The 21824-nt window shown below is 38.8% G+C and overlaps 2 protein-coding genes across 5 annotated transcripts in view; one reads left to right on the forward strand and one right to left on the reverse strand.

Annotated features, from left to right (window-relative positions):
• Positions 1-448: 448 nt before the first annotated feature.
• KLHL41 (kelch like family member 41) lies at positions 449-17462 on the forward strand. Its single transcript, XM_053596269.1, has 6 exons — positions 449-1729; positions 5552-5709; positions 5838-5945; positions 9468-9653; positions 12519-12665; positions 16819-17462. The coding sequence occupies exons 1-6, from the start codon at positions 620-622 to the stop codon at positions 16928-16930; spliced, it is 1821 nt and encodes a 606-aa protein (XP_053452244.1). The 5' UTR covers positions 449-619; the 3' UTR covers positions 16931-17462.
• Positions 17463-20679: 3217 nt separating this feature from the next.
• FASTKD1 (FAST kinase domains 1) overlaps positions 20680-21824 on the reverse strand; it is a 62072-nt gene continuing 60927 nt past the window's right edge. For all 4 annotated transcript variants that reach the window (XM_053596265.1, XM_053596264.1, XM_053596266.1 and 1 more), the window contains exon 15: positions 20680-21017. In XM_053596265.1, the coding sequence (XP_053452240.1) occupies positions 20922-21017 (96 nt within the window). In that variant the 3' untranslated portion in view covers positions 20680-20921. The remainder of the gene's footprint in view (positions 21018-21824) is intronic.

Raw genomic sequence — 21824 nt, forward strand, 5'->3', positions numbered from 1 at the left:
TATTTCAATTATGATATAGCTGTTTTAAAGGTTTTATAAAACTGTAGTACATAAGTAAACATCAAGTTTCCTACTTGTAAAAGAAAATTCTAGATCCCACTTTGTTGAATGGACAATAAAAATTTGTATGTAACAATTATTGGAAATAGGATCTTATGAGTATTCAAATGAACTAACCTCATATTCTTGACCACTGCATCATTAATTCAGAAAGCCAAGTAGTTTGCTACTAGGATATTTTTAGAAGAGTCACTCATTTTTATGATTCATTTTTGTTAACTCAATATTTTCTTGTAGTAGCCTTTCTTAGCTTATCTTCTAATACTTTAAGTATTTTAAAGCTTTCTACTTAAATGTCTTGTCTCTTAGCTATTTCCTTAGTGATTCCAAGTTCCAGTTGTTACTTTCAATCTTTAACAGCTGCAAGAACAACTCTATCTAAACTAGCTCTCCTAAATTCCCGTTGTTAGAGTTGGTATCTATATTTAGCTGGTGGGATTAAATTGCAGAGGCTTCAAGCTGGGCAAAGCACGCTGATCTGCCTTTTTACGGCTAGACCTCTGTGCTGCAAGGAGCTAAGGCTTTCAGTGTCCCCTTCCTTACCCAGGTTCCTTACAAAATGGATTCCCAGCGGGAACTCGCAGAGGAACTGCGGCTTTACCAATCCACCCTTCTTCAGGATGGTCTAAAAGATCTCCTGGATGAGAAAAAATTCATCGATTGCACCCTAAAAGCAGGTGACAAAAGTCTTCCTTGCCACAGATTGATTTTGTCAGCCTGTAGTCCTTACTTCCGTGAGTACTTCTTATCTGAAATTGAAGAGACGAAAAAAAAGGAGGTAGTGCTAGATAATGTGGATCCAGCTGTACTTGATTTAATCATCAAATACCTATACTCTGCCAGCATTGATCTCAATGATGGGAATGTGCAAGATATTTTTGCGCTGGCCAGCCGCTTTCAGATCCCCTCAGTGTTTACTGTGTGCGTTTCTTATCTTCAGAAAAGACTCGCTCCTGGTAATTGTCTAGCCATCCTAAGACTGGGACTTCTTCTTGACTGCCCGAGACTGGCCATTTCTGCCCGTGAGTTTGTGTCTGATCGCTTTGTACAAATTTGTAAAGAAGAGGACTTCATGCAGCTGTCTCCACAGGAATTGATCTCGGTCATTTCAAATGACAGCCTAAACGTAGAAAAGGAGGAAGCCGTGTTTGAGGCAGTGATGAAATGGGTGCGAACGGACAAGGAAAACAGGGTTAAAAACCTTAGCGAAGTGTTCGATTGTATCCGTTTTCGCCTAATGACAGAAAAATATTTTAAAGATCATGTTGAAAAAGATGACATAATTAAAAGCAACCCAGACGTCCAGAAAAAAATCAAAGTTTTGAAAGATGCTTTCGCAGGCAAACTCCCAGAACCTAGCAAAAATGCAGAGAAGACGGGGGCTGCTGAGGTGAACGGTGATGTTGGTGATGAAGATTTACTTCCTGGTTACCTGAATGACATCCCCAGGCATGGAATGTTTGTCAAAGACCTCATCCTCTTAATTAATGACACTGCCGCAGTGGCTTATGATCCCACAGAAAATGAATGCTACCTTACCGCACTGGCTGAGCAGATTCCCAGAAATCATTCTAGCACTGTCACCCAGCAAAATCAGATATATGTGGTCGGAGGACTATATGTGGATGAAGAAAATAAGGATCAACCTCTACAGTCATATTTCTTCCAAGTAAGAAACACTATTTTTATATAAGTAGAGGCATAAAGGGAAGACTGGTTAGTCAGCATCCCGTTAGCTAATTTGTGAATTATTCAGGCTGTTTGCACTTTATTCTAATTGATGCCCTGTTCTAGTCCCTTGCACTTTCACTGTTTTCTGGAATTTTTCTTTCCTGTTTTTGGCCAGGGCTGGGTTTAAACATGCCACCTCCGGCATATGGGGCCAGCGCCCTACTCCTTTGAGTCATAGGCACTGCCCCACTTTCCCTGTTTAAAGGGTTAACAGAAAAAAACATTTGACTGCTTGTTAATATTTAATAAAAGGTTTGGTGAATAGTGGGGTTCTAATTAATATTTAACTCATGCCTTAAGATTTTCTTTATACTCTTTTACCCAAAATGTCTTATTTATAGTTGATGAAGACTATAATCCTTCAAAGCCTAGTAAAACTGAATTTAGTAAAAACTAAATTTGGTAAAAACTAAATTTAGTCTTGTACATTCTTGCCTATTAAAATTAGGCTAATGTCTTTTCCTCATATTATTTCCCTAAATCAAAGTGTACAGAACAAAGCAGCAGTAATTTTTCAGATTTTCTACCTCTTCCAAATTCTTTGATTTGAAGTTCTTCTTCAAATCATCTCTTATTTATGGTTACTGCCTAAAATATGCTTTTATTGAAAATGACTATAACTGTTACAATGTGTCCAACCTGTGGCGCAAGGGCTACATGCTGATTTTGTGAGGACTATTTTTGCTTATCTGTGTGTCAGATATGACAAAAAGTACGCATGAACCTTTGTTTTTTTGGGTTTTTTGCTAATCAGCTTTCATTAGTATTTGTATATTTACTGTGTGGCCCAAGACAACTCTTACTCTTCCAATGCGCAGCAGAGAAAAAAAAAAGGTTGGACATCCCTGGTTTACATATTCTAAACACTTCGGATTATCTCCTAGGAAAAACCGTCTTACACAAATGTCAATAATTGGAATTAGTTGATGATATTTAGAAGTTTTTATTAATGACATCACATTTATCTGGATCAGAAATGTACTTAGACTTTTTTTTTTTTGTACTTAGACATTCTTACAAATTCACAATTTTTCTCTTTTTTTTTGCTTCTGGGATAGGGTATTAACAATCTGTTTTGTGAAACCACTGAAATTTCCAGGAAGACAAATCCTCTTTACTAATAGAGTCTTTACAGTTTGAAGGGAGTTTGTTTCATATTCTCAATGCATTATACATTGCCAGCTTATAAAGAAGTCATCTTAACCTTTACCTTCAATAATGCCAATACCAATACTTTGTAGGTTACAACTAACTCTAAAGAGTTTAGGTCATAGCTACTCATGGCCCAGGGCTCATGGGGACTTAAGTTAGAAAGCCCAAAGATAAGCAAGTATAGAAAGTCACATCACAGTCACAGTAGCCTCTCAAAGTGTGTGGCATACTTTGCATTCACAAAACAACTACCATTAATCAACTTTTTCTAATCTTAAGAAATATAGTTGTAATAATACATATTGTTTCTTAATCCTCAAAGTTCTAGTGAAGAATGTTATACATATTTGAATATGGGCCAGAAAATTTCCGAGCCCTAGTTTTAAATTCAGAAAGGGTAAAATCAATGAAAAAGGCTATAAGTGTGCCCAGGAAATAAAAAGATATGGAAACAGGTAGATGACAGATAGGTACCTAGAAATCAAATTCAAAGAAATTAGAGCCATAAAATAAATTCCCCCAAACTCCTAGAATTTCCCCCATATTAATATTTAATTTATTGAATATATACATAAACCAGTCCCTTTATTTTCAAGTATTTAGTTTAATCTTTATTCTCTTCCATTCTATTACTACCGTTACGTTTACTGACATGTCTTCTCATTTCTGGCTTAAGAAATCTGCTGATTGTTCTTCATAGCTACAAAAACAGTTACACCAAGTTGGAAGGTCAGCTCCCTGTCATTACCCATCCCTTGCTGCTTGTAAAAGGCACAAACAGTACAACAAAATGCCAGGATAAAAATACCTGACCATAAAAGAAAGTTTTGACTCATCAGAGAATATTCATATGAGAATTTCAGCCTTTTTATTTTTCTGTTTGGTCACATGTATTTAAAATGTCTAAATTTTGGACTAATTTTCACCTTATGCTGTAAATAGATTATTAGAATTTTTTACCTTGGTAAGAGAAGTTTTTTCCCACCCTCCATAGAATTAGTAGATTCATCAAATTTTTGAACAGGTCTTAAGTCCAGACCCTAATTTTGACAGTGAGGAAATTGGAACCCAGAGAGGTTAAATAGCCTGACAGCTCATCTATGAAAGAGCCTGGCAGGCAATCTACGGTTCTGTCTGCTGTAGAAAGTGCCCCAAAGGAATAAGATGGAAAAGTAAACAGTGCTGTACAATGTAGGAATTAAGCCCTCAGGTCCAGGATTATGATGGCTGCTCTTCCATTCTTTAAAATAAACTATGGATTTAGATAGCTTGGATTTGAATACCACCTAAAAGCTTGGTGAGTTTGGGCCATTATCTAATCTTTCTATGCCTCAGTTTACTCATCTATAAAATGAGGATGGTAAAAGTGCCTACTCTGGAGGACTAAATGAGATTACCTGCGTAAAACACTTAGTTCGAGGTCTATGACAAGAGTCAAAACTCCATAAATGTTCATTATTACTTCCACTTCTTGATCAAAGAATCCTTTTCCAAAATGAAAACATAAAGGATCAAAATCTGGATGTTGAAATTAGTGAATACAAAGCTAACAATGTGCATGTGGGATTAAACCCCTTATGTCATCTGTCTTAATTAGTGCTTTAACTGCAATTACTAGACAGGCTTCCACAGGCAGCCCTCCCTATACCACAGCTGTATATGTCCACATCTACTCTGGGTATCCAGTGAATCTGCGTCTTCATTTTTCTTCTGCAGGGTAGACGTGGGCCCAGAGAGAACAACAAATCTGCAGATGCAGTCTCTCAGAAAATAGTTTTCTTGTGCCTTGATGTCCTAAAGTGCAAAGTAGAAAATCTTACATGCTAAAACAGATCCCAGCCGAGCAGGATTACCTACCCCACAGCAGCATGGGCACTAGGAAGGCCAGTTTAGGCTTGCCGGAGTGCAGTAGCAAGGACAAGAAAAACTCCTTAATATAAATCAAAACAACAGTGAAAGTATTTCAAATGACTCCCAAAAAATAACTTGAGAATTCAACTTAACACCTGCCTATATCAGAAATACAAAACAGAGAACCTAAACATTTTTTAAAGAAAAGAAAGATAGGGCGGCGCCTGTGGCTCAACGGGTAGGGCGCCGGTCCCATATGCCGGAGGTGGCGGGTTCAAGCCCAGCCCTGGCCAAAAATAAAAAAAAAAAAAAAAAAAAAAAAGAAAAGAAAGATATTGCCTAACATCCTGCTTGTCTGTGACTGAGCGACAGGCCCAGCTGTCTCAGGTCCCAGCTTGGGGAACATGTTAAATATAGCACGCAAGGGTCATTCACATACTGTCTCCTCTGATGACTCTCTTTCCCCAATGTCTTAAAAGTATCATTCAGGATTCCTTATTTCAAAGGTAAACAGGGAAATGTAGAAGAAAATTTGACAAGAAACTTCACAGTTCTAACTAATCTCTGATGATTCTATTTTATACTCTTTAAGTCCTGAAGATTTTGACAGTTTTGTCTAATTTGGTATGCTAACTACATTTTCTCATTCTTCTTGGTAATTATAAGCTATAATATCATACGTTGGGGTTGTAGTTTCATTATGCTTTTGATTTCTTTGCCTATCTCAGCTTGATTATATCATATTATATTTTTTCAGCTTGATAACATAGCATCTGAGTGGGTTGGACTTCCACCTCTGCCTTCAGCCAGGTGTCTCTTCGGTCTCGGAGAGGTAGATGACAAAATCTACGTAGTTGCAGGCAAAGACCTTCAAACAGAAGCTTCGCTGGATTCCGTATTATGCTATGATCCTGTGTAAGTTGGCATAATATTCCTGTTCATGGTATTGTTCATGGCATTCAGGTATATGAGTGCCTACAACATGTTTGTATTTTCATACCCTGTAATTTACTGAAATCATAAATTCTATCATCTAATTTTAGTGCTGCAAAATGGAATGAAGTAAAAAAGCTTCCTATCAAAGTCTATGGACATAATGTGATTTCACATAAAGGGATGATATATTGTCTAGGAGGCAAGACAGACGACAAGTAAGTAATTTCAATTCTTATGATTTATATCTATCCCAAGTGGTTTTTCTTTTTTTTTTCCAAATGGTTTTTTTTCTCTTTTCATTTGAATTTACGTACTGAAATGGGACTTGGTCCTTACTCATATTTTGGAGGTAAAATTTCACAGTGCAATTTCAAAAAGTTGTTGAAGGATATTATAAATTATTTTCAAAGAAAAACTATAAAATTTAAAAATTACTGAAGCAAATATGTAGATGCCCAGCATGCAATTAGGAATGAGCATAACACGTCAATCATAAGCTTTCTTAAAGGGGAAATGCAACATCTAGGAGCACAGTCAAGCCTTTTACTTAGCTGATTTGTAAGTGTATTTTATTATAATAAAACCAACAAGGCTTCTTATTCATTAAGCCACAAGTAGATAAACATTGAAAGTACCCCATAATGTAGTATTTACAATATATCTTCTTAAACAATAATGTATAAAAATATTGCAGATTTGGACTTTAAATTCATAAGAGGGAATTTAGATAAGTCAATTTTATTAAAAAGTATAGAGATTAAAAAGGCAGCAGTTATTTCTTCAGCAACATTCCATTTATTTATTCCCCAACAGAGGTGATATTCAAAAATACAGAATTTAACAACTATTGAAAACTAGGCTCCCACTTGCACCCAGTCTCTTAAGAGGAAACCAGGACAAAAATTCACATATAAACTTACTTGAGTTCTAGCCACTTCTCAAACAAATGGTAATTAAGAAAGACATCTTACAACTCCGAGTGAGGAAAAACAAGCTCAGAATGCTCCAGAGTCAGCCAGAATAGTAGCCTGTGTATTAAAATGAGCATCTTCAGTTTAGATAGTAAGAAATACTCTCCTGTCCCTGGAAACTCTGTCTAATCTGTCTTATTGTCATTTGCCCACTATTTAGTTAATACACGCAGAGATGTCCAATGCTGGAAAAGGAGTCCAAATTAAGAATTTTAAGGGAAAAGCAAGAAAGAGTAAACTATGCAAACAGGTTAGATGTAAAAAACTCTGTAGTTGATAATGATTCCGGACAGATGTCAAGCTCATGACTGTGATCCCAACACTTTGGTAGGCCAAGGCAGGAATTCAAGACCAGCCTGTGCGTAATAACAAGACCCTGTCTGTATAAAAAATAAGAAAAATCAGCTGGGAGTGATTGTAGGCACCTATAGTCCCAGCTACTCAGGAGGCTAAGACAGGAGGATTGCTTGAGCCCAGGAGTTTAAGGAGCAATTCAAGTGCAGTATTGCCCCTGCACTTCAGCCTTAGTGACAAAGAGTGAGACCTCGTCTCTAAAAAAATAATAATTATTATTTTATTAAATAAAATAAAGAGTCTCATTATGTTGCCCTCAGTAGAGTGCTGTGGTGTCACAACTCATTGCAACCTCAAACTCTTGGGCTTAGGTGATTCTCTTGTCTCAGGCTGCCGAGTAGCTGGGACTACAGGTGCCCGCCACAACACCCCGCTATTTTTTGTTGTTTTTATAGTTGTCATTGTTTGGCAGGCCGGGGCCGAGTTCAAACCTGCCACCCCCGGTGTATGTGGCCGGTGCCCTAACCACAGAGCTACAGACGCTGAGCCACTAAAAAAAAAAAATTATTAGGGCTGCGCCTGTGGCTCAGTCGGTAAGGCGCCGGCCCCATATACCGAGGGTGGCGGGTTCAAACCCAACCCTGGCTGAACTGCCACCAAAAAAAAAATAGCTGGGCGTTGTGGCGGGCGCCTGTAGTCCCAGCTACTCGGGAGGCTGAGGCAAGAGAATCGCTTAAGCCCAGGAGTTGGAGGTTGCTGTGAGTTGTGTGATGCCATGGCACTCTACCGAGGGCCATAAAGTGAGACTCTGTCTCTACAAAAAAAAAAAAAATTATTATTGGTTTTCATGCAATTAAAATAATAAATATAGCACAGAAAATGTTATTTTTAAAAGCCATGGTTTTTGTATAATAGATCCACATCAAAAAATAATACATTATGAAATTATTATAGTCTCCCTAATGCCAGGTATTCCTATTAAATTTAAAGGAAGATATAAGCTTAACCAGTTCCAAATCTTATTTGGAGTGTTTTTACTGAGCAAATGGAATGGAAAATCTCTACTAAACAGTGTTCTGAGTTTGGAAACACAGGAACTTTGCCAAATGATTTAAATTGTTTCCTTCAAGTAGCATTAGTAACTAGTAAATTGATATGTCAGTAAGAAGCAGTAAGAATATATTAGTCTTGAGAATATGATTAACCAAGACAACATTGCTTGACAAATGTCAAAGAACTTTGAAATGAGTCATTATTTCAAAGTAAATGCTGAATTGCCCTAGTTCCCAGTAATAAATTGAAGAACATGATTTTGTATAATTCTCTCATCAAGAAGTTTTCAAATGGCCTGGGCAGTGGCTCACACCTGTAGTCTTAGCACTCTGGGAGGCCAGGGTGGGTGGATCCCTTGATGTCAGGAGTATGAGACCAGCTTGAGCAAGAATGAGACCCCATCTCTACTAAAAATAGAAAAATTAGCCATGCATTGCAGTGGGTGCCTGTAGTCCCAGCTACTTGGGAGGATGAGCAAGAGGATCACTTGAGCCCAGGAGTCTGAGGTTGCTATGAGCTATGATGCCACAGCACTCTACCCAGGGCAACAAAATGAGACTCTGTCTCAAAAAAAAAAAAAAAAAGAAGTTTTTAAGTGATAGCCATGGTTAATTGTTAGAAGAAATGATTCTGCTCCAGATATCTGGTCTTTTATAAGATTAAGGAAAAACTGTTCTCACAAAAAGCTGGGCTGTTTTTTTGCATTACCAAATATATCCAGTTAATGGATCCTTATTTGGAATTCTGAACTCCTATCACTAAACTATGGATGACTTTAAGGAACACACTAAGAACAATTCAGATGAGTCTTAGTTTTTCTGGTAGCATTAGCATATAAACCTCTTGTTACTCATCAGCTCAGATGATTAGTTGTCTAATCTATAGTACCAGAGTTCTTAAAATACGTAGGCAGACTAGTGGCAGTGTGAAATGAAATGACCTATCACATTTGCTAAATTGAAAATAGTCACCTACGCACTTAATTATTAAGTTGACCGCTGATTCATTTTTAGAATATTCGTATTATAAACAAATTTTTGTTAACTGAAGCATAAAAAAAGTAGGGGTTTTTTTGGTTTTTTTTGTTTTTTTACTCATATAGAGTAAAAAAATTATTCCACTGAATTTAGTACTGTATAGGACTAAGATCTACCATGCTTGCACCTCTAAGCAGTTGCCTAGAAGCAAAAAATACCGTATCTTATACTAATTATTATAAACTAATTTTGGTCCTCACATTTGGAATTGTTCTTTGTTTAGCGGCATATGCCCAAATTAAGAAAGAATTCTTTGGTGTTTTTCTGATCCTCTGCTATACTATATAGTTCTTGTAAGAAGCAAAACCAAATTATTAGTGAAAATGCTTTCGAAAAAATGAAGCTTCTAACAGGAACATTTGTTGTTGTTTTATGTTTACAGAAAATGTACAAACAGGGTGTTTATCTTCAACCCCAAAAAAGGAGACTGGAAAGATCTGCCTCCAATGAAAACCCCTCGTTCCATGTTTGGAGTGGCAGTCCATAAAGGCAAAATTGTGATTGCAGGAGGTGTCACTGAAGATGGTCTTTCGGCTTCAGTTGAAGCTTTTGACCTTACAACTAATAAGTGAGTTGCTGTATCTTAACATAGTATGTGAACCACTGTACATTTTAATTGTTAACTTTGGATAAAAACTAAGCTTTCTAATTAGGATAAAGGGAGCAGGGGACAAGGAGCTACAGAGTTAAGAGGAAGTATTTTCATCTTCTTCTGCTGTTATTGGGTATAAACCTCCCCTAAAATTTTGATGCTTTATGGTGTTTGCAATGACTCTCAAGTTAATGAGGCATGTTCTGTTTGTCCTTATTAACTTTGTGATTTTAGCCATTCAAAGGTATTACTTCTGAGTAATTATATATATATACATGTAGATGGATATACATGTCTCTATAGAGTTGCTTGATTTGAAATATGTAGTTTCTTTTTTTGAGACAGAGTCTCACTATGTCACCCTTGGTAGAGTGCCGTGGCATCACACCTCACACCAACCTCAACTCTTGGCCTTAAGCGATTCTCTTGCCTCAGCCTCCCAAGTAGCTGGGACTACAGGTGCCCACCACAACACCCGGCTATTTTTTGTTGCACTTGTCATTGTTGTTTAGCTGGCTCGGGCCAGGTTCAAACCCGCCACCCTCAGTGTATGTGGCTGGTGCCATAACCACTGTGCTACAGGTACTGAGCCTGAAATATATAGTTTCTTTAAAGATGAGAGAGAAGATCTTCACTTGATAATGGTTTATATTTGTAAAGTATGAATGTGTCAGAAGTTTTAATTACTTTAATGCTCTTTATAATTTTCTTAAAATTTTCATTTCACTTAATGTGAAAAGAAATTTGACAGACATTCTTCACATGAAATTGGTCTTTTTAAAGACCAATTTTTGAGCTCATCCGTTTGGATAAATATGGACTTTTTATACTCCTACTTTAGCAATGAAAAAAATTAGAGCACTTTTAGTATTCTTTTTAGAAGCCACGTATGACTGATTACAAAATAGACTTCAGTATCTAAAATTCACAAGGAATTTTTGTGAAATAGGATTTAACTGATCATTAAAAATATTTTTGAAGACTATGCAATATAGGTAAATACTTGTGATATAAATTAAAGAAGCAGCACACAAAATTGTAAGTATTCCATCTCCCTAATTGTATTCGTATGTATGGATGCTTGCGTGTACATGGTCTTTTCAAAGATGACAGAATTATACGGAAATGGTGCTGATGAGTATGTCTGGAAGGTAAGAGTATGGGGATATTTGTTTTCTTTTACAATTTTTCATACTTTCCAGATTTTCTACAATACACATATATTATTTTTATGATTAGAAAAACATAATGTTTAAAGAAAAATTACAACTTAATGCCAGAATAATAGAATGGAGAACTGCCAAAATGACTAATTCATTCTGCATTCTTTATACGTCCAACTAATTTGATTGATTTTACCTTCAGTTGTCCCATTTCAGATAACTGTTAACATTTAAAAGTTCCCTTATTTTCTTAAAATATCACCCATTTTTGCTGTGTTTTCAAACATGTTGTAGATATGTCATTGGTACTCAGAATTTTTAAATGTTGTATGCAATATTTAAGATATATCAAAAGGTTCTAAAAATTCTTTAAACACCCAACTTAAATAAAATTATACAATGCAAAAAAATTAAATAAAAAGTTCCTTTAAGGGGTGGCGCCTATGGCTCAGTCGGTAGGGCGCCGGCCCCATATACCGAGGGTGGCGGGTTCAAACCCGGCCCCTGCCGAACTGCAACCAAAAAATAGCCGGGCGTTGTGGTGGGTGCCTGTAGTCCCAGCTACTTGGGGAGGCTGAGGCAAGAGAATCGCTTCAGCCCAGGAGTTGGAGGTTGCTGTGAGCTGTGTGAGGCCATGGCACTCTACCAAGTGCCATAAAGTGAGACTCTGTCTCTACAAAAAAAAAAAGTTCCTTTAAATTCTTTATAAAAATAAAGTATAAATCATTAAAAAGAAATTTTCTATCCCTAGTTTCAAAACTATCCTTATCATGTGCTTTTATTACAAAGGATTTATAGATTTCTTGAGAAAAGTTAGAGAATAGGATTTTTAAAAATTTGTGTTAGTATTTAAATGAAATCCAGGGCTGGGCGTGGTGGCTCACACCTGTAATCCTAGCACTCTGGGAGGCCAAAGTGGGTGGACTACCTGAGCTCACAGGTTTGAGACCAACCTGAAGAGTGAGACCTGTCTCTAAAAAAAAAGCCAGGCATTGTGGCAGGTGCCTCTAGTCCCAGCTACTCAGGAGGCTGAGACAAGAGAATCACTTGAACCCAAGAGTTAGAGGTTGCTGTGAGCTGTGATGCTGGTACTCTACTGAGGGAGAAAAGTGAGACTCTGTCTCAAAAAAAAAAAAAAATGTAAATGAAATCCTACACAGTAGCCAGTTTGAGGTCTAGGAGCCGTAGAAGTGCCACAGAACGCCCCACTGCTTGTGACACCAATTTGGTAATGACTACAGAAGGCACTAATTGATGAAGTAGCCTAAGATTAACATACTGAGGGATTTATAGCTAATATGATTACATCTTTCAAATTAAGGAATTATAAGATATTTTCTAGTAGCAAACAATCTACTTTTGGGTGCCTATACAACCCTGTTTCCCCGAAAATAAGACATCCTCCGAAAATAAGACCTACTTACAGGAAAGATAAGACGTCCCCTGAAAATAAGACCTAGCGCATCTTTGGGAGCACACCTTAAAATAAGACACTGTCTTATTTTCGGGGAAATAGGGTACTTGAATTTTTAAATTATAATTTCCTATAGTTGTTCAGTAAATACAGGGTGTTCATAAATAGCCAACAATTTTAAATTGCACATGAACTTTATGGCCACCCTGTACCTTGGCATTTCTTTTATGTTTTTATGTTGACTGTATTTTCAATGATTCCTAGATGGGAGGTAATGACCGAATTTCCGCAAGAAAGAAGCTCCATCAGTTTAGTCAGCCTGGCAGGATCTCTGTATGCCATTGGTGGTTTTGCTATGATTCAACTGGAGTCCAAAGAGTTTGCACCCACTGAAGTCAATGACATATGGAAGTAAGTTCTCTCCACTCCAAATTTCAGAACCACACACCAAATCAGATGACTTATAGCTGATGAACAATTTTGTAGTAAATAATAAGCCAGACTTTACCAACATGTAAACTACTTCTTAGTAGACTAAACACTTGGAGCCTGCTGGAACTTTTGCATGTGCCACTTACTTGATCAAGTACTAATTCTAACATGAGCTTGGGGAAAAAAATGGAGATTTCAAGGGAGAAAAAAGGTTAGAATTAGCAAGAGAGTAATATGGGGAAAGGCGGGAAGCAGTTGAAAAAAGGGATGAAATAATGAGGGCCAGGAAGGTTAGTGTTTTTGGAAAGCAGGGCCAGGTGTCAAGTAAACACAGTTGATTCTCAACCCTGATTATATGTTACAATTGTCTGGGATGTTTTAAAATACACCAGTGCATAGGCCTCAATACAAACCAATTTCTGAATTCTTAGTATCAGAATTTCTGGAGGTAGGGTTGTATAACTTTAGTTCCCAAAACCTTCCCAGATGACTCTAATGTGCAGTCAAGGTTAAGAGTGATGTTGGGCGGCGCCTGTGGCTCAGTGAGTAGGGCGCCAGCCCCATATACCGAGGGTGGTGGGTTCAAGCCCAGCCCCGGCCAAACTGCAACAAAAAAATAGCCGGGCGTTGTGGCGGGCGCCTGTAGTCCCAGCTGCTGGGGAGGCTGAGGCAAGAGAATCGCATAAGCCCAAGAGCTGGAGGTTGCTGTGAGCTGTGTGACGTCATGGCACTCTATCGAGGGCGGTACAGTGAGACTCTGTCTCTACAAAAAAAAAAAAAAAAAAAAAGAGTGATGTTAAGGAATTGTGCTGTCAATCAGCTGAAACTCACCAAACTCACCTAGTTCCTAATGGTAATCAAAAGCCATGCTGCCCCAGCAGCCCAAGGTACCAGGAAAGGAAAGTATAGCGTCTCCTAATAAAAGTGGCCCTTACGTTGCTGAGAGGAACCTGAAAGGGGATCTTCTCTCATTGTGGTTTATTTTGCAATCAAGGCAACAGTTCCCAAACTTGTCTGCCTATCGGAATCACTAGGGTGCTTCAAAAAGTACTAACACCTCTGTCCCACACCTACTGATCTGTTGCAATTTAACTGGTCTAAGGTGTGGTCTGTGCTTTGAAAATTTTAAAAGATCCCTGGATGTTTCTATATGTGCAGACAAGTTTGGGAAATCACTGAATTGGGGAAGGGGAAGAGAGGGCATTCATCACCACCTGCTTAGAAGTAAATTTTTTAATTTAGATACTGGTATTTTCTTAAATGGGGTAATATCTGGAGAATGATTCTCATAATTTGCTGCATATTAGAATCACCAGGAGAACTTAAAAAATTTTTCATGCCCAAGTCATACTATATACCAATTAAGTCAATCTCTGGGGATAGGACTCACACATGTTTAACGTTGCCAGCTAGTTGCATTGTGCAGTTAAGTTTGAGAACTACTGGCCTATTACTGAGGTTTCCAAAGCAGCATCAGCATCACCTGAGTACTTGTTAGAAATGCAAGTTCACAGGCCTCATCACAGACCTGCTGAATTATAAATTATAGGGGCCTAGCCTGGTGATTGGGATGAATACTAAAATTGAGAGCCACTGATCTAAAGAAAGGCAGCTGGCCAGGCGACATGGCTCACGCCTATAATCCTAGAACTCTGGGAGGCCAAAACGGGAGGATCACTTGAGCTCAGGAGTTCAAAACCAGCCTGAGCAAAGTGAAACCGCATCTCTACTAAAAATAGAAAATCTAGATAGGCATTGTGGCAGGTGCTTATAGTCCCAACTACTCGAGGCTGAAACAAGATGATTGCTTGAGCCCAAGAGTTTGAGGTTGCTGTGAGCTATGACACTACGGCACTCAACCCCAGAGTGACTAAGTGGGGTATTTATTTATAAATAAATAAATAAAGGCAGCTACCTACTTGCCCTCAAACTCCTAGTGAACCTCTCATTATCCTTACATGCCAAGAGGTTAAAAACTCCCAGTATAATAAAAAAAAAAAAAAGACTCCCAGTATCCCAGTTCTAAACCTATAGAACCTCTTACTATATCTGTAAAAAAAATTCATTCTTGTACTTTTTCCTAGAAATCATTTCATTACTTAGGATTGACCAAGCTGAAAGTAAAATATATAACTGCCAGAAAGCAAACATTTTTAACTCTCATTTAAACTCAGTCTCCTTTTACTTAAATATGGTCACTTTTTCTTTAAATCATGCAAAAATATGGGTGGTGCCTGTGGCTCAAAGGAGTAGGGCACTGGCCCCATATGCTGGAGGTGGCAGGTTCAAACCCAGCCCTGGCCAAAAACTGCGAAAAAAAAAAATCATTAAAAAATATTCTTTATCTCTTAATTTGTTGCCCTAAATTTTATATAATTAAGATCCTTCCTTTTATTAGTAGTAAAATATTTTTAGTCTACTTTCCTCTGCATAAAAATCAAATCTCTTGGTGCATAGTGTACTTGTTGAGAATTGAATCTGGAACATCAATCAAATTAAGCCAGTGCATATCCTAGAACCCTTTATCATGGAACAATTTGGGGCCTAAGTGGGGAATCTGTGGCCTTCTAGGTTCTGGAGCGTGGCCTGAAGGCCGCAGATTGCCCATCCTTGATCTGGTTTCTTACCTCTCAGTCTTAATAGCTTCTGGAGGAAAGAAGATGTTAAGATGAATATTATTTATCCTCGGATACTTCTGGGCTTTTTTTGTTGTTGTTAACTTCTGGGCTTATTGATGACATAGATACAGAGAAAAAAATTAAATGGAATTAATTGCCATAATAAATAAATACCTTATAAAGGACTCTATGAGAAATGAAGAGAAAGCACCCAAACTCTGCTTGAAGAAAGTGAGAAGGCCCTCAGAGAAAAGGCAGCATTTAGGAGTTTTTCACACAGAGAGAACATTCCAGGCCCTAGGCAGAAGAAATATGTTAGGCACACACGGTGCAAAAAGAGAATTCAAGTTGTCTATATCTTTTTTTGTTTTTCTTTTTGAGACAGAGTCTCACTACGTCACCCTGGGTAAAGCGTTGTGGCATCACAGCTCACAGGAACCTCAAACTCTTGGGTTTTAAGCAATTCTCTTGCCTCAGCCTCCCAAGTAGCTGGGACTACAAGCACCCGCCACAACACCTGGCTATTTTTTTGCGATAGTTGTCATTGTTGTTTGGCAGGCCTGGGCCGGGAAACCCACCAGCCCTGGTGCATGTGGCCGGTGCCCTAGCCGCTGAGCTACAGGTGCTGAGCCAAGTTGTCTTTATAACCTTGAATATTCAGAGATGAAGATGACTTCTCATCTAAAGTCTAGTGCAAAGTCTAAGAGCAGTCCTCAAACAGAACAATAAAGGAGAAGGGCAACAACTTTTTATGAAGTCACCACTATGTATCAAGTGCTATACTTAATTATGAATTCAGTAGTTTTATAAACTAGTACTGAGCATAGTCCCTGCTCTTCCCCATTCTTACTCCTTAAGGAAGACTCTATTTACCCTAACTCAGCAAGACCAGCCATCTTCATTAGTCTAAAAATGAATGATTAACTGCTGAGGTATCTACCACCCTTCTCTGAATACTCTTGGATGCCCAGAGAAGGCTGACCTGGCTGGGCATCCAGATTAAACACGATGGCAGTACTTAAGGCACACGCTCCTCCACAGAATGTGTATCTGGAAGGAATTCAAGAGTTATTCAACCAGGCAGATGCATCCTCCTTTGAGTAAGAGCCACTAGGGTTCTTTTCTTTTCTTTTTTTCTTTTTGAGGCAGAGTCTTACTGTGTTGCCCAGGCTAGACTGCCGTGTCATCAGCCTACCTCACAGCAACTTCAAACTCCTAGGTTCAAGCAATCCTCCTGCCTCAGCCTCCAGAGTAGCTTGGACTACAGATGCCCACCACAATGCCCAGATAATTTTTCTATTTTTTGTAGAGATGGGATCTCTCTTTGCTCAGGCTGGTTTCAAACTTCTCAGCTCAAGCAACCTTCCCACTTCAGCCTCCCAGCATGCTAGGAATACAGGTGTGAGCCACTGCACCTGGCCTAGGGTTTTTCAGAGATCCATGTTTAGACACTGAACACAGGGAAACCTACAGAACTAAAGTTGCTTATTGACTACTTTTTTTTCCTCCAACAGGTATGAAGATGATAAAAAAGAATGGGCTGGGATGTTGAAGGAAATACGTTATGCTTCAGGAGCTAGTTGCCTAGCAACGCGTTTAAATCTCTTCAAACTGTCTAAACTATAAATAAGGTGACAAAACGTAATAGATTGGGAGGTGATTTGTTTGGTTAATAGGGCTTTAATTTATTCTGTTTTTTTTTTTTAAAGCTTGTACAGAGATTCATGTAAAAATTATTCAGGAAGAAGTTATTATCTTAAAGGTGAGATGTAGGTATCAAAACCTCAAAGTCATTAAATCTTCAATGTAATGATTAGAGCTTAAAACCATTTTCCAATAAGAAATTAAGTATCCAGTTGAACAAATCACTTTTGCTTATGTCTCACTCATTGATTATAAGGAAGGTTCCTAAGTTTGAGTTGTTTACTAATTCTTTCATTTATATTGTTAGGGTAATTTCACACTCATTTTCTATTACAAATGGAACTGGAGAATAAAATGTGTACATCTACATTTTGAAAAACATTTCATGTATCAAAGCCTTTCCTCCTTCTTTAAGATATGACAAGACTCTTGTGCATTATATTAAAGATTACCTGCCATAAGATGACTTTGGAAATGCTATTTAAGGAGTTTAATAAATGGGTCAGTCTCTAAACGGTCTGTGAAGCTAGTGAATGATGCCCCATGATCATATCAATGTACACAGCTATGATTTATTAAAAAAAAAAAAATGGGTCAGTCTCATTTGAAGGAGAAAAGTCTCTAAGTAAAAGTAGTCAAATGCAAATGGCCTTTCTCTTTTCTCCATTCTTTTTGCGACACTGGCATGTTATTTGTGGTTTCCAAATCAAATATTTAAAAAATTAAATTTAAAACCAAGTAAATCACAGTGTTCAAGCCATTAACTACAGCACCTGTGGCAAGAGGGTGGAGGGGACCTTTAGGAAATGAATGAATTCTTTAAATTGCTCAAGCAGAAACTGGAGGCAGTAAGTGATGGAGGAGGGTATCTATCTATCTATTTGCTAAATTTCTGATAACAAGAAAGGTAACTACGTTATTCCACTTTCTGGGATGAGAGGCCTTCCATTCTTTGTTTCTTCCTCACGTATATAGTACGTTGACTCCTCAGTTTGTCTACACCATCACATTCAACTCTACGTGGGTCAATTTTTTAAAAAAATTGTTTATAGGGACAGGATCTCACTTTGTCTCAATCATAGCTCACTGCAGCCTCAAACTCCTAAGGTTGTGCAATCCTCTCACTTCAGCCTCCTAAGTAGCCAGGACTACAGGTGCATACCACCAAACTTGGCTAATTTTTTAATATTTTAAATATGGACTTGAACTAACCTAAGCCAAACATCAATGTAGGACACTTTTTTTTTTTTGAGACAGTGTCAAGCTGTTGCACTGGGTAGAATGCTGTCACGTCACAGCTCACAGCAACCTCAAACTTTTGGGCTCAAGTGATTCTCCTGCCTTAGCCTCCCAAGAAGCTGGGACTACAGGCACCTGCCACAACTCCCGGCTATTTTTTTATTACAGTTGTCATTGGTTAGCTAGCCTGGGCCAGGTTTGAACTCGCCAGCTTCTGTGTATGTGGCCGGCGCCCTAAGCATTGAGTTACAGGCGCTACCAGGTCACTATTTTATTATTTTATTATTATTATTATTATTTTTGAGACAGAGTCTCAAGCTGTCACCCTGGGTAGAGTGCTGTGGCATCACAGCTCACAGCAACCTCCAATTCCTGGGCTCAAGCAAATCTCTTGCCTCAGCCTCCCAAGTAGCTGGGACTACAGGTGCCTGCCACAATGCTCTGCTATTTTTTGGTTGTAGTTGTCATTGTTGTTTGGAGGGCCTGGGCCGGATTTGAACCCGCAAGCTCTGGTGTATGTGGCTGGTACCTTAGCTGCTTGAGCTACAGGCGCCGAGCCAGGACACATATTTTAAAGTTGTCCTTATGATTGAAGGTACTCTGGCTACCAACTTTTTTTTTTGAGTCTTACTTTGTCACCCTCGGTAGAGTGCTCTGGTGTCGTAGCTAACAGCAACCTCAAACTCTTGGGCTCAAGTGATCCTCTTGTCTCAACCTCTCAAGTAGCTGGAACTATAGGTGCCTACCATAATGCCCTGCTATTTTTAAAGACCGGGGTCTCTCTCTTGCTTAGGCTGGTCTTGAACTCACGAGCTCAAGGGATCCACCTGCCTCAGCCTTTCAGAGTGAGCCGCCAAACCCGCCCACCTTACTTGTAAGAGTGAATTTCGATGGGGCGGGTCCTGTGGCTCCGTGAGTAGGGCGCCAGCCCCATATACCAAGGGTGGCGGGCTCAAACCCAGCCCTGGCCAAATTGCAACAAAAAAATAGCCAGGCATTGTGGCGAGCGCCTGTAGTCCCAGCTACTCGGGAGGCTGAGGCAAGAGAATCACCTAAGCCCAAGAGCTGGAGGTTGCTGTGAGTGTGACACCACAGCACTCTACCCAGGGTGACAAGGTGAGACTCTGTCTCTAACAAAAAAAAAAAAAAAGAGTGAATTTCAATGGTCATGGAGTCAGAAGATAGCCAACTTTCAGGTGGCCATTATTCTCCACCCCTACCAGGTGGCCTATAGGTAGTTACTTTATGACTTTTTGCCAAGCACAAATGTATCATTTGGAGGAAGGGTGGGCCTTCCTCCATAACAGGCCCTTAGTAACTGTTAAGAGGCTGTGAGAGAGACAAAAAGAATCATTATTCCATCAGCATGTGTAGGATCAGGCCAGTCAAGATTGGCCCACTCAGCTATCACCTCATTTCTGTGCTTCCATTTAGAAAAAAACTCACGTTTCCTATTTTTTTTCAACCAGTCATGCTTGCACATTCATCACTTCACCAGAACTCTTTTCAAAGTACTGATGATTTTCATGTCGCTAAATTTAATGAACATTTTCTTTAGTCCTCACCTTACCTGACCTGCCAGCAACTGACATAAATAACTACTCACTTCCTCCTTCAAATGCTTTTGCTACTTGGCTTCTAGGAAGTATCACTGCCTCTTCTTCCTCTTGATCTCTTAATGTCCTCCATTCATAGTCTTCTCTAATCACATCTTAAATGATTTCATCAAGGCTCATGGCGTTAAATGCTGCTGACAATTTCCAAACTTTTTCCCCCTGGATCTTTTCCTTGACCTCCAAACACATTCCTTAAATTTCATATTTGATAGCTTTGTTTATATGTTTAAAAGTTCTGACAAACTCAATGTCTAAAACAAACTTATGACCCTCCCCTCATCACGCCCCTCATCTGCCTCTTCCCATAGACTGCTCTAGCTCAGTTAATGGAAATGACATCCTTTTAGTTGCTTAAGGCAAAAGCTTAGAATTATCCTTGATTCTTGTTTCTTTCATACCTCATGTCCATGACCAAATTTTTTTTTACTTTACCTTCAAAATATATCCAAAAACCTGACCACTTCTCATTACTGCCACTGCCACTATTCTCTCCAAGCCACCCTCTATTTCTTGCCTGGATTATTGCAATGACGTAGTCACAGGTTTCCCTGCTTACACATGTGCACTGCAATCATTCCTTATCTCAACAAAGTAGCCAAAGAAATGCAGTTAAAATGTGTGAGTTCTCACCATTCCTTGCTGGAAACCCTCCAATGGCTTCTCATCTCATTCAGAGTGGCCATGAGGTCATATTTGTCTCTTTTATCTCTTACCTTCTCTATTATACTCCCACCTCACGAACCACTTGTTCTGCTCCAGCCACACTGGATCCCTTGTTATTCTCAAACAAACAAGGCATGTTTGCACCTTAGAATATTTGTACCTATTATTTTTTAATAACATTAGGTCATTTAATTAAAACAAGTACAAACATGATAATTCATTATTTATTTTATTTTATTTTATTTTAGAGACAGAGTCTCACTATGTCACCCTCTGTAGAGCGATGTGGCATCACAGCTCACAGCAACCTCCAACTCTTGGGCTTAAGCGATTTTCCTGACTCAGCCTCCCAAATAACTGGGACCATAGGTGCCTGCCACAACACCCTGGCTATTTTTTTTTGTTGTTGTAGTTGTCCTTGTTGTTTAGCTGGCCTACATAAATAAAAACTACAATCATGATTTGCCTTCTCTAAATATACGTTCTCTCAGATAGTCCATCTTAGCATCCTTTGTTGACAGCGCCATACAGTTCCATTCAAAATGAGGGATCTGTAAAATAAGTAATGCAGTTTGAATGAAAGTTTTAAAGCAATAACAGAAAAACACTGCAGAAGATGTATAAGCACTACTGAGTAAAGCTGTAAGAATCCCATGAAATCTGTTTACATAACTATAGCCTGTGAATCTTTTTTGGAAGTCCAGTGGGTCCTTCTTCCCAACACTGCCTGGAAAACGTTTTTCTGTCTCACGGCTTTTTCATCCTCCTCTTCCTACAATACCAACGATGAAATTTTTTTCCTAGATATCCTTCTACATTCATACACTAGTCACTTTCTCTGATAGCACTATAGCACCAGCCATCTCATAGTGTCTCTTCTTTGTAAGATAAATATACAAACAATGAATCTCCTAAAGACAAAGAAAATTATATATTTCTTATGCTACAAAATAAAGAGATTTTGTTTCAGGCATACTTTAACTCTTTTAATAAAAAGGTAATTTTATTTATTTATTTATTTTTTTTGGTAGGGACAGAGTCTCACTTTATGGCCCTTGGTGGAGTGCCGTGGCCTCACACAGCTCACAGCAACCTCCAACTCCTGGGCTTAAGTGATTCTCTTGCCTCGGCCTCCCGAGTAGCTGGGACTACAGGCGCCCGCCACAACGCCCGGCTATTTTTTGGTTGCAGTTTGGCCGAGGCTGGGTTTGAACCCGCCACCTTCGGTATATGGGGCCAGCGCCCTACCGACTGAGCCACAGGCGCCGCCCAAAAAAAAAAAGGTAATTTTAGAACTTTCATATTAAAAGGATAGATATGGATGGCCAGTGTCTCAGGTCTTTTAGAGGCTGAATTAC

The sequence above is a fragment of the Nycticebus coucang genome, chromosome 7 (genome assembly GCF_027406575.1).
Source record: "Nycticebus coucang isolate mNycCou1 chromosome 7, mNycCou1.pri, whole genome shotgun sequence".
Lineage (NCBI taxonomy): Eukaryota > Metazoa > Chordata > Mammalia > Primates > Lorisidae > Nycticebus > Nycticebus coucang.

What these genes read in the sequence shown, in the direction of transcription:
- KLHL41 (XM_053596269.1), top strand. Translation starts at nt 620, where the DNA reads ATGGATTCCCAGCGGGAACTCGCAGAGGAACTGCGGCTTTACCAATCC. An exon ending in GTATTATGCTATGATCCTGT is followed by an intron (nt 5,710 to 5,837) that starts GTAAGTTGGCAT and finishes ATCTAATTTTAG; the next exon opens with TGCTGCAAAATGGAATGAAG. An exon ending in GAAGTCAATGACATATGGAA is followed by an intron (nt 12,666 to 16,818) that starts GTAAGTTCTCTC and finishes TTCCTCCAACAG; the next exon opens with GTATGAAGATGATAAAAAAG.